This window comes from Mobula hypostoma, chromosome 6 (genome assembly GCF_963921235.1).
Source record: "Mobula hypostoma chromosome 6, sMobHyp1.1, whole genome shotgun sequence".
Lineage (NCBI taxonomy): Eukaryota > Metazoa > Chordata > Chondrichthyes > Myliobatiformes > Myliobatidae > Mobula > Mobula hypostoma.
Window position 1 is genome coordinate 129142434 of NC_086102.1, and position 13042 is coordinate 129155475.

General features: G+C 40.5%; 1 protein-coding gene across 1 annotated transcript in view; it reads right to left on the reverse strand.

Moving 5' to 3' along the window:
* Positions 1 to 13042, reverse strand: part of pttg1ipb (PTTG1 interacting protein b) — a 37051-nt gene that overhangs the window by 8576 nt on the left and 15433 nt on the right. The window contains exons 3-5 of the mRNA XM_063051692.1: positions 12256 to 12308; positions 5167 to 5275; positions 241 to 349 (exon numbers count right to left, since the gene is read on the reverse strand). Of these exons, the coding sequence (XP_062907762.1) occupies positions 241 to 349; positions 5167 to 5275; positions 12256 to 12308 (271 nt within the window). The remainder of the gene's footprint in view (positions 1 to 240; positions 350 to 5166; positions 5276 to 12255; positions 12309 to 13042) is intronic.

Consider the following 13042-nt stretch of genomic DNA (forward strand, 5'->3'; position numbering starts at 1 on the left):
CATAAGAGCCCCAGTTTATTCAGCCTTGACCTAAGCTTAACATTTTAAATTTAAATTATTTGACTATTTTCTTTTGTATTAGACCAGAGAGAACAAAATGCAATCTCCCCAACCTTCCTTCCTTCTTGAATGGAAACATTATGGAACATGAATTATAACTCATTGAGAAGCTGACTGGGGGACAAAGGAAAAGACTGTCAGAACTGTCCAACAGTTTTATGTAGAAGTCCAAAGACTTACCTGCTGCTCTTCCGCTTCCTGCAGCAGCAACAGCAACAACAGATACATATGGACAAGATTATAATTCCCCCGACTACCGACATGGCAATGATCAATGCTTCGAAGTTCACTGTAAAAGAGAAAAATTCAGTTTTATTTGTTCAATAGAATTAGCCACGTACACTTAGTGGCCACTTTACTAGGTACACCAGCTCATGGAAGCAAATATTGAATCAGCTAATCATGTAGCAGTAATGCATTAAAGCATACAGACATGGTCAAGGGTCCAGACCAAACATCAGAATGAAGAAGAAATGCAATGGAGGAAATGGAGAAGCATGCCTGATAAAATCTTGCCTGATAAATATATCGAAATTCTTGGAAGAAATAACAAGCAAGATAGACAAAGGAGAATCGGTTGATGTTATGTACTTAGATTTTTAGAAGGCCTTTGACAAGTTGCCACACGAGGCTACTTAACAAGCTTTGAGCCTATGGTATTACAAGAAAGAATCTAGCATGGATAAAGCAGTGGCTGTTTGGCAGAAGGCAAAGAGAGCCTTTTCTGGTTGGCTGATGGTGACTACTGGTGTTTCACAGGGTTCTGTGTTGGGACTTATACTTTTTATGTTATATGTCAATGATTTGGATATTGGAATTGTTGGCTTTGTTGCAAAGTTTGCAGACTATATGAAGAATGGGTAGAGGGGCAGGTAGTTTCGAGCAAATAGGGCGGCTACATAAGGATGTAGATAGATTAGGAGAATGGACAATGAAGTGGCAGATGTAATACACTGTTGGGAAGTGTATGGTCATGCACTTTGGTAGAAAAAGAAATGAAAGAGTTGACAATTTTCTAAATGGAGAGAAAATACAAAAACCTGAGGCGCAAGGGGACTTGGGAGTCCTTGTGCAGGTTAATTTGCAGTTTGAGTCTGTGGTGAGAAAGGCAAAAACAATGTTAGCTTTCATTTCAAGAGGACTAGAATATAAAAGCAAGGATGTAATGTTGAGATATTATAAAGCACTGGTGAGGCCTCACTTGGAACACTGTGAGCCGGTTTAGGCCCCTAATCTTATAAAGGATGTGCTGAAACTGGAGAAAGCTCAAAGGAGGCTCACAGAAACGATTCCAAGATTAAACAGCTTGTCATATGGAGAGTGTTTGATGGTCTTCATGTAGTCTCCCTATTTCCTGAAAACTACTTGCCCCTCCACTGGAATTCAGAAGAATGAGGGGTGACCTCATTGAAACTTATTGAATGGTGAAAGACCTTGATAGAGTGGATGTGGAGAGTATGTTTCCTGTGGTCAGAGAGTCTAAGACCAGAGGACACAGCCTCAAAATAGAGGGACGTCCTTTTAGAACTGAGATGAGGAGTAATTTCTTTAGCCAGAGAGTGATGAATCTCCGAATTCATTGCCACAGGCAGCTGTAGAGTCCAAGTCTTTATGTATATTTAAGGCAGAGGTCGATAAATTCTTGACCGGCCAGGGCATGAAGGGACACTGGTGGGGGGAGGAGGCAGAAGATTAGGGCTGAGGGGAAAAACGGATCAGCCATGATGAAATGGCAGAGCTGACTTGATGGGCCAAATGGCCTAATTCTGTTCCACTATCTTATGGTCCATGTGATTTTGACTGTGGAAGGACTGTTGGTGCCAGATGGAGGGGTTTGAGTATCTCAGAAACTGCTGACCTCCTGGGATTTTGACACAGTCTCTGGAGTTTACAGAGAATGGTGCGGTAAACAAAACAAAACATCCAGTGAGCAGTAGTTCTGTAGGGGAAAAAAAAATAGCTTGTTAATGAGAGAGTTCAGAGAAGAAAAGACAGACTGGTTCAAGCTGATAGGAAGGCATTAGGAAAAGCATCTCTGAACGCAGAACACTTTGAACCTTGAAGTGTATGGGCTATTGTAGCAGAAGACCATGAACATATATTCTGTAGCCACCTTATTAGGTACAGGAGGTACATAATAAAGGGCACTTTGTGTATATAGGATCAAGGATACACCATCTATTTCTTAAGACTGTTCTGTCACTCAACAAACAGTATCACGGCTGATTTGTAACTTAATACTTTTGGTCAAAATTTACAAATACCATTTGCAGAGAATTGTGTAGACTTTTATTCTAACTTTATTCTTGTGTTGGGCATGTGGCCAAGTAGTTAAGGCGTTCGTCTAGTTATCTCAAGGTCGCTAGTTCGAGCCTCAGCTGTGGCAGCGTGTTTGTGCCCCTGAGCAAGGCACTTAATCACACATTGCTCTAGTCTGTGCGAGGAGTGGTGTCCCACACAGACTTCCAATCTGCGCCTTGAAAATGAAATGCCCGACGCAAGCCTGTCATGGTCTGAGTCGACATTCCCTCCCTTATTCTTGAAAGGTTTCCAATACAGCAGAAACAAGATGGATATAAATAAACTGTTCTATCAAACTAATCAGTTTCTAAATTCAGGGAACAAGTTTGAAGTAAATGATATTCAACCTTTAAACCCTGAAAAGACAACAGCAGCAAACAAACTCACTATGCTTGCCCCACAATGTAGATCCCAATCCACACTGTGTATCAAAAGCTCATGTACACGTTAGCAATGAAAGGAGTGGTGCTTCTGATAGAGACAATGACTCAGAGCAGCTATCTACATGTCAATCAAACAACTTGCTGGCACCAGAGTTCCACTTCAATATATTTGGCAATACTCTGATCAACAATTCTCAGGAATGGAGCAGCAAATGGCAGGGTTGGACGAGTAGTCATAGGACCCGTCATTCCGTGTCATATAAGATTAGCTTCATGCCCTTGATTTTCAGCAGGTTAGAGAAAATGGATTTGCATTATTGCTGGATTCCAAGTCAAGTCCAACTGGGATGGGCAAGATAAGGCCTCTCCTCAACTTCTACCAACCTTGTTGATATCACTGGTCTGTGTTTTCGAATTTTCACAAGCCACATTCTTGCCTTCAGCTAGAAACTCCCCTTAACTAATGTTCCCTCCTAAAAAACCGGTTTAATGCTGACACATAATTCAGATATCCCACAATCAAAACCTTATTCCTAATAGACAAATATTCTATGTAGTTCTCTAAAGAACACAAGAACATAAGGAATAGGGAAGGAGTAAGCCATCTGGCCTGTCGAGCCTGCTCCGCCATTCAGTAAGATCATGGCCGATCTGCCTTGGACTCATCTCCACCTACCTGCCTTTTCCCCATAACCCTTAAAACCCCTACTATGCAAAAAAAAAGCTTCCTTTTTGATGTTTATCAGAATCCTTATTTTAGCTACACTTTCTAGGTGCATGCCTACCAATGCATTTAAAAACTATTTCAATGTATTGTTCTCTTTCATTTCCTGTTCTCTTTCATTTCCTGCTGGTTCAGGTCCTACGTGTATCAGGTTGCAAACTGTTTGCGGTCACTTTCATCAGGTGACCAGCTAGCCTCCAGTATTAAATCGCAAAACATTACACATTTACCTTTTGTAGTATCCATCACAAATGAAACACATTAGCTAGAGCAAAAAATGAGTTTGAATTAATTGTGAATAGTCAATCTCCAACACTGCCTTAACATAGAGAGGGAGACCACATTCCAATAGAATCTCAGTTGATCATGAAAATATAGACAAAGGTCAATTCAGAGACATTTTAAACATATACTACTGACAATTGCTGCCAAACAGGATTAGTTTACAAAGAAAATTGGTGGTCAGCATAGTTAAGACAGGCAACACACATCAAAGTTGCTGGTGAATGTAGCAGGCCAGGCAGCATCTCTAGGAAGAGGTACAGTCAACGTTTCGGGCCGAGACGTCGACTGTACCTCTTCCTAGAGATGCTGCCTGGCCTGCTGCGTTCACCAGCAACTTTGATGTGTGTTGCTTGAATTTCCAGCATCTGCAGAATTCTTTGTGTTTACGTAGTTAAGACAGGCCTGTTTTTGTACCCTATGACACAGAGCCAGGTAAGCTCTTTGTGACATGAAAGAACCATCTTGTCTCAATCAAATATTAATTAACATGCACTACAAATTGAGTTACCAGGCAATTTAAAAACCTTGATTTGTTTTCTGCATTAATGTGTACAAAGCTGCACTAATGAGCATGACATTATAGATTACCTCGAGGCTACAATCCAATATTGGAGTACTGCTCCAGAGGCTAAAGTTCAATTTGAAATAAGCAGATGATACAAATAACAGGTGCCACAAAACAGCAAGGCTGCCGTAAATGCTCCTTAATTCATCATCATTTGTCCACATTCTCCCTTGCCAAATCATTAACTCCACTCTTCTGTCTTGGAAAATCTGCACATCAGCTCATAATCCTGCTGGTTTATATTTAACCTGAATCAATTAACTTGTAGACATGTCATCGCTAAGACAGAGAACTGCCACCTCCCAGGCATTATTCAATTCTATCCTTGCAGCATCTCTTCTGCTGTTTAAACCATGCTCTTATGGCAATGGTTTTAACAATTCCAGTCAACTCCTATGTGCCTCTTCATATGCTTTATGAATTTTGTTGCTCAGTTGCTGAAACACACCAGTCAGCTGTTAGTGTACTTGCTGATCTACAGTACGCTATAAAACCCCGCAGCTTTCAAAGCAAAGTCCCTTTCAAATCATTTTTCTCTTTATCATTGCCTTCTTCTGCCTTTAGCATCCGGAATTTAATTGCTCCATAACTGGCAGCTGCATCTTCGACTAAGTCCCTAAAGTCCAAGAACTCTCACTGTGCCCCCTTTTTCATAAAGCCCAACCCCCTGACCAAGATTTGATCAACTTCTTGCCTTCCAATATGGCCTCCCTGTTGTGGGACATTGTAAAAATGAAAGCTGTTATTTAGGGAAGGAACCCTGTCTGTAATTGCTCCAGCTCATGGGTAATAATGCTCCTCTAAGCACAAGATTATCAAGTAAAATAAAGCAATTTAAGGCCACTTACCCCAGCAGACTCCCCATCGTGCATCAGACAATGGACATACATCTTTCGGTGGCAGGATCTTCTTCACTGGGTAGTCAATACATTTCTTGTTGGAATTGCACCATAAACACTGCGGAACAGAAGCAAACTAGTGAAATGGACCACATCTACACATACGCATATTGATCTAATCGTTACTTGCAGGAAACACTTCAGTAAATTTCTTTTGCAAATCCACAAATTCAGAACTGAAAGGGCTGCCAACAGACTGAAAAAAAAATGAGCAGTGTGTTAATGTCCACCTCATTCACTTTGGCTGTTCTGTATTCAATATAAAATACAGAGACTATTTCAAGCTTATAGTGGAATTGCTGGAGTTCAGTTTTGTATTTTTCTAGAAAAGTTAGAGTGATAAGATTGTCAGATTGATCTTAGAGTAGATTAAAAGTTTGGAACAACATCGTGGGTGAAAAGGGCCTGTACTATGTTTTTAAGCTGACCAAACAAATGGAACCAAAAATGTGATAGGTAATTTTATTAAATAGAAATCAGATCTGCGTTATTCAACATTTTTGCTGATTATTTTGCAAGGCTATGCTTAGAGTACTGCAAATAGCTCTGGCCTCCACTAGACAAAAATAATGAAAAGACTGAAGGTCGATCGAAGGCCCAAGAGCTTTACAGATGGAATAAGACAGGACTTTTTTTCTCCAGTAAATGCTACACAGTGATGAAATAAAGCCCCTTGTAATAATATGTAGCATTATCAAACAGTGAAGGAGCTTCCACTTGCGGGATTGTCTGAAATCGGAGACTGGATTAAACTAGGGACTTTTTATTGTTATTACTGAGATACAGTGCGATGTAGGCCTTTCCAGCCCTTTGAGCCACACCACCCAGCAATCCCCCAATTTAATCCTAACCTAATCATTGGGCAATTTAAAATGACCAATTCACCTACCAACTGGTACATCTTTGGACTGTGGGAGGAAACCGGAGTACCGGGAGGAAACCTGGGGAGAACGTACAAACTCCTTACAGGCAGCAGTGGAACGCAGTGTTCACTAATAAACCCAAGAGAAAATTTCCCTATCCAGAGAATGACAAGAATGTAAAATTTGCTAAAGTAGAGAGTGCTGGGACAATAAGCTTCGTTGCAGATACCAAGGAGGAAAAGATGTGGACATCAAACATCAAACCTCTGGAGCAGTGGTTCCCAAACTTTTTTGGGTTACTACCCCTTGGCTTCCAGACAATCTCCCTTCTCCCTTTCTGACCATTACATAAAAACTATTTTAAAAATTTGATTTACAATGCACAATGAAAGAAATTAGGAACTGCAAATTCAAATCAGTGACAAACAATAACAAAAATTATTCAAATCTATTTAAAGCTACAAATAAAATTTCAGAATCAGATTTATTATCACCGGCATGGGTCGTGAAATTTGTTAACTTAGCAGCAGCAGTTCAATGCAATACATAATATTGAAGAAAAAAAATAAGTAAATCAATTACAGTATATGTATATTGAATAGATTAAAAATCGTGCAAAAACAAATATATGTTAAAAAAAAATGAGGTAGTGTTCATGGGTTCAATGTCCATTTATGAATCGGATGGCAGAGGGGAAGAAGCTGTTCCTGAATCGCTGAGTGTGTGCCTTCAGGCTTCTGTACCTCCTACCTGATGGTAACAGTGAGAAAAAGGCATGGCCTGGGTGCTTGGGTCCTTAATAATGGACGCTACCTTTCTGAGACACTGCTCCTTGAAGATGTCCTGGGTACTTTGTAGGCTAGTACCCAAGATGCAGCCGACTAAATTTACGACCCTCTGCAGCTTCTTTAGGTCCTGTGCAGTAGCCCCTTTCTCCATTCCCCCCACCACACCAGACAATGATGCAGCCTGTCAGAATGCTCTCCATGGTACACTCATGGAGGTTTTTGAGTGTTTCTGTTGACATACCAAATCTCTTCAAACTCCTGAAGTACAGTCGCTGTCTTGCCTTCTTTATAACTACATCCATATGTTGGGACTAGTTTAGGTCCTCAAAGATCTTGACACCCAGGAACTTGAAACTGCTCACTCTCTCCACTTCTGATCCGACTACGAGGATTGGTATGTGTTCCTTCGTCTTACCCTTCCTGAAATCCACAATCAGTTCTTTCATCTTACTGACATTGAGTGCAAGGTTGTTGCTGTGACACCATTCCACTAGTTAGTATATCTCGCTCCTATACGTCCTCTCGTCTCCATCTGAGATTCTACCAACAACAGTTGTGTCATCAGCAAATTTATAGATGGCACTTGAGGTATGCCTAGCCACACAGTCATGGGTATAGACAGAGTAGATCAGTGAGCTAAGCACACACTCACCTCAGGAGCATCAGTGTTGATAGTCAGTGAGGAGGAGATATTATCAATTCTTCCTCCATTCTTCCTGTAAATTCCTCATTACAAGTGTTCAGAAATGGATTCATTTCTCAATTTGGATCAAAAGAAGATCCTCATATCTTCCTATCGTGTCTTTATATAGCTCACCCAGGTGGGCAGAGTATACTTGAGGATCATCATCTGGTATTCTTTCTTTCTCTTCCAACTCAAGAGAGGCTCAAAAATTGGAAAAGGTTAACCTGGACAGAAAGACAACTGATCTAACTTTAACAAGGTACACATCATTTCCTTGCAATTGAAGAGTGACTTCATTGACCTTTGCGAATAATTTTGAAAAATAAGCAATGTCGTGGCTAATATTCTTGAGTTGATTACTGAATGAAGCATTCGAATCTTCAACAAATTTTAATCACAGTTTCAAGAAGTGCATGAAAGCATCTCAGGTGTTTCCTTTTGAGGGCCATCTGACTGCTGTGTGCAACAGCAAGAGTTCAAACTGCTTATCATTAACCAAGCGCAAAGACTCGCTACCTGGCAAAGTTGATTCATCCAACTGCAGAGCAAATTCTGTTGTCCTAAGTATGTTGCACAATATGCCTTCCATGTTCTCTGACATTTCTTTTATTTGTCCTTGAACAGAGTTATTGCTGAGCTGAATTGCTTTAATTATTTGGTTTGGTGACTTATACAAGACTGTACACAGAAACTCCTTTACTGCTGGCAGAATCAATTCTTCTCCAATTTTATGGGTTTTTTCCAGATCTAGCAATGAAATATTGTATGAATCAGGCAGACCATCCGTGTTTGATTGTGAAGTGCTGGAATACAAATTTTGAAGTGTTTTCTGTTTCTGAAAGTTTTTACCAGGTGACTGAAAATAAGCCAGGTTCTTGCTTGCTTTATCAGAGTGCATGCTCTTCAAATATTCAAGGAGCCCGGACGGTTTCATTGCCTCATTTGAAAAGTCTTTTTCCTCCACACAACGGACACATTGGCTGCTGTTGGCTACTTGGTGCTGATATAAATCCAATATTTCAGATACTCCACACTATACGGTCTATGCTCCTTTTTCATTTGGTCTGCTTCTGACATTTTCAGAACATAGAATAGTACAGCCTGGACGGATTATTTATGGATTAATGACAACAGGCAATCACCTATTGCTTAAGTCCAACCCCAAGCACTGCGATCAATAAAGGGGAAAGTTTAGATGTCATCATAGTTCAGGCAAAACCTGACTCTCTGCATGAAGGTACATAAAGTGCAGCAGCAATATCTCTATTGGGCTATGAGCTAGAGAAATGTGGTCAAGACCTTTCGAAAGGGCATCTTCTGAATTTTACCCCAATGAACGCCATGCCCTAATTCACAGGAATTGTGTCACTACGTGATTAGAGTATGGGAATTATACTAGTTAACAGTGCACTACAGTAGTGAACAGCAATAATGTGTGCAATAGGCCTGGAAGTAATACGATTTCTTCTGTCCAGATTTCTCACGATATGCCAAATCCAGAGTGTCACATTGCTTTTCAACAACTATAATGCACTTTGAGTAAAGAGAACAGAGAGTCAGCAAGAGATGAGGTTATTACCTGATCATTGTAATCAGGTATGAGGCACTGACAATCTTGGTACAAATACCAATATAATAAGCAATTCATTTCTTAAAGTAAGCCTGTAATCTTTCAGCTGTCCCCTTGCTACCGAGAGCCCCCCATTACCCTCTTTATCGCCGCCTTAAAAACTGCTAATGCCCCCAGAGGGGTGTTATTGTCCACTTTAGCAACCGCAGCCTTTTCTGCCATTCAATAAGACAGTGGTTCAGCTACAAACCAACTTTATAAACTCAACTTTCCCCCCACATCCATTACAAGCTATGGTTATTAAACAGAGACTATAGAACAGTACAACACAAGGAACAACAATGGCCCACAATGTCTGTGCCCACCTTGATGCAATTTTGAACTACACAGTTCCCTGTACCTGGTCTACATACAGTACCTCTTCCTGTTCATTGTCTCAGTGCCTCTTAAACACAGCTACAGTAACTGGTTCAACCATTCCCATGGCAGTACAAATCAGGCACCTTATCTAAAATCTCCTGTAAACATTCTACCTCCCCTCGAAGCTTAGCCCTACAGCATTATTAAATATTTAAAACTATTTCATCTCAGATTTAAAATTAACTATTGACCTTGTTGCTTGGTATTTATTGGAAAGCTTGTTATAACACAAGCCTTTTATGCAGAATTGTTTCCTAACTTCACTTCTGAAAAGAGCTGCTTCTTTGTCATGAATTTCACCACCTGTGGAACTAGGGCAATTTGGAAAAACTTAAAATCAATCCTTCACCTTCTAATTTCTTTAGCCAGAGGGCTATACACTGCCACAGATGGCTGTGGGTATATTTAAAGTGGAAGTTGATAGGTTCCTGATTAGTTAGGGTATCAAGGTTACAGAAAAAGGCAGGAGAATAGGGTTAAAAGGGGTAATAAATCAGCCATGTGGAATGGCAGATCAGACAGGATAGTCCATTTTTGCTCCTGTGTCTAATAGCCATATGGTCTGGTTCCAGCGATCATTAACTTAGCTTGAGTAATCTCAATTTCATGGAACCTATATATCACTCCATGGGTGGTGGGGTGGAGATACATCTCTATCAAAGGAGATGCAAGGAGTTCCTTCCCTCTGCCAGTCTGCAGGTCACCCTTGGATAAGGTGTGGCACCTGATTAGCCCCCACCCCATCCCCTCCGGGTCAGGGTCAGGTGAAGCCATGGTGGTGGATGGTCATATGAGCAGCTGGTGCATGTCACAAGCCCTGGTTATGCGACAACTGACACCAAGCAGACAATCTCTGAGGAGTATTGCTAATGGCTGGAGTCACCCATTTTGTAAAGGCACTGCTCATAAGTTAATGGCAAATCAGTTCTGTAGGAAAGTTGCCAAGAACAATCACGATCAAGACCATGATTGCCCATATCTTACGACACGGCACATCACATATGATATCAGTGTTTAAGAAATATTTATGGAGAGACAAAAACAGGTTGAGAATGGAGGGATACAGATCAACTGCAAGCTGATGTGCAGTTTTAACTGGCATATTATTTGGAATATACATCCTAGATTATTCATGTTCTATCTACATTGTATCCTTCAAGCCAATCAAGCCTGGCGGGAGGAGAAGATGGCGGCGCGACGCAGTGCGCGCGGCCTCTCCAGTGAATATGATATCTGTTATCTGTCAAGTAGGGTGCCGTGCACAATTCTGAATTGATGGAGGCAGACGTGAGAGCACGGAGGAACATCTGGTGAAACTTCTGAAATGCCTGTTTCGCTGCCGCCGATACTGTATGATCCGAAATCTCCGGAGGGGAAAGCCCCGAATCCTCGGCTTTGCCTGTTGCTTGGTGGCTGGGACCGAGGTCGAAGCCCTCGGCAGAGATAGCGCTCAGTGTCGGAGGCTCGAAGTTTTCAGACGACTTAAGAGTCGTACTGTGGTCAGGTGCTTCCAGGATGCTGCATCGGCAAGTTTGCGGCGCTGGAAGTTCATGGCAGGGAGAGTTTTCTCCCTTCGACCGTCTGCGTGAGATGATGGGCTATCGGGCCTTTGAGACTTTTTTTTACAGTGCCCATGGTCTGCTCGTTATCAAATTACGGTATTGCTTTGCACTGTTGTAACTATATGTTATAATTACGTGGTTTTTGTCAATTTTAGTCTTGGTCTGTCTTGTGTTTCTGTGATATCATACTGGAGGAACATTGTATCATTTTTTAATGCATGCATTTCTAAATGACAATAAAATGAGGACTGAGTGTCCTCATAATCTAATGTAATTATTGTATCATTCCTAAAATCAGGTGCCCAGAATTAGTATCCAGGTGTGGCCTAACCATGGCATTTGTTTAGCTAAAACTTGTAGGACCTTGGTAGTCACATTCTAACAATACGAGTATGGTAGTTACTTTTATACCTTCTCCACCCACCAGTGTTCAGCTATTTTCCTAATCCCATTAACAAACTGCCTTATTATCTGAATTTTGTGGTGAACTTTATCAAATGCCTTCATTTCTCAAATGCAGCCACCATTTCAAAGAAAATATCAATCAACTTCAGCAGGTACAACTCAGTCTTTATAAATTTATAAAGGTTTGCTCCCATCAATTGAAAAATTTTAATAGAAAATAAAATGAAATACTAGAGTTTATATTATTCTTAATGGATATGCCAAAATTGATGATTTGAACTCCAAACACTGCATTTCCAAGATCTTATTCTTTGTGTGTTGTAATGCCAGGATGGTGAAACTATCTTCAGGGTAACTTAAGAATTGAATCGTTTTTCATAGACTTAATTACAAAAAGAATCTTGTCAAACATTTAAGCATAGTAAGATTATTTTAATGCAACTGAATAAATGAGTTGAGTTAATACTTTGGCAGGGACTATTAGAACGTGAAGAATTCTTATAGATTGATTAACCCAAAAACCGTTGCAAAGATCAGTGAAATATGAGTACAAGGTTCTACGAGAATAAAATGAGCAAAATAGCCCCATCTTGGAGTTCACACTATAATGGATACTTTATCCTAATAGTCAATATTGCAAACATCATTCCACTAACCTTCACTCATCCAATTTAAACATGCTATTTTTTCACAATACGATTCACCAGATAGTGTGCTAGGAGAACCCGAACACAGTGTTACTCACCGAAACATTCCTCAGACATTCTGCACAATTTACGTTAGAACTGGCATTGCAATCTGAAAGAAGAATACATATTTTATAAATAACTTCAGAATGTGGTAAATAGGGAAAACATACTTACTATTTTGCCACAGCCCCACCCCCTTCTCTCCTACCAATGCACCATCTATAGTTCAATGATGTGCAGATATTAACTTTTCTCGGAATATTAAGAAAGAGTTCCTCTCAGATCCCCTTTTTATCTCTATCCTCTCATCTTGAATCTTTGCCCTCTTATTTTTGATGCCTTTATCAATGGAAAAGTAGCTGGTTTATGACCCTATCTCTGCCTCTTATGATTTTGTATACTTTAGTCAGTTCATCACCTTGGCCATCTTCACTCCAGAGAGGACAAACCCCATCTATCCACTCTCCCTCATAACTGAGTGGTGTCACAGGTAGACAAACTAGTGAAGGAAGCATACTGTTTGCTTGCCTTTATTAAAAGGGGCATTGAGAACGGGATTTGGGATGTAACAACAGCTGTAACATAACACTGGGTTCAACTGTAACATTCAAGAGAAGTTTGGACAGGTGGCTAAATGAATGAGAGAGGTATGGATGCAGGTTGATGGGCCTAAATAGAAAAGTCTCAAAGGATCGGTTTCTGTACTGTAGTGCTCTATGACTATATTTGCAATAATGTCTTTACCCCTCACATATGGATTCTATGTTAAGCTAGGCAAACAAAAAGATCCATTCATTAGCAATCATTCCATTATTGGTACCTTGTGATACACGAGATGGCACT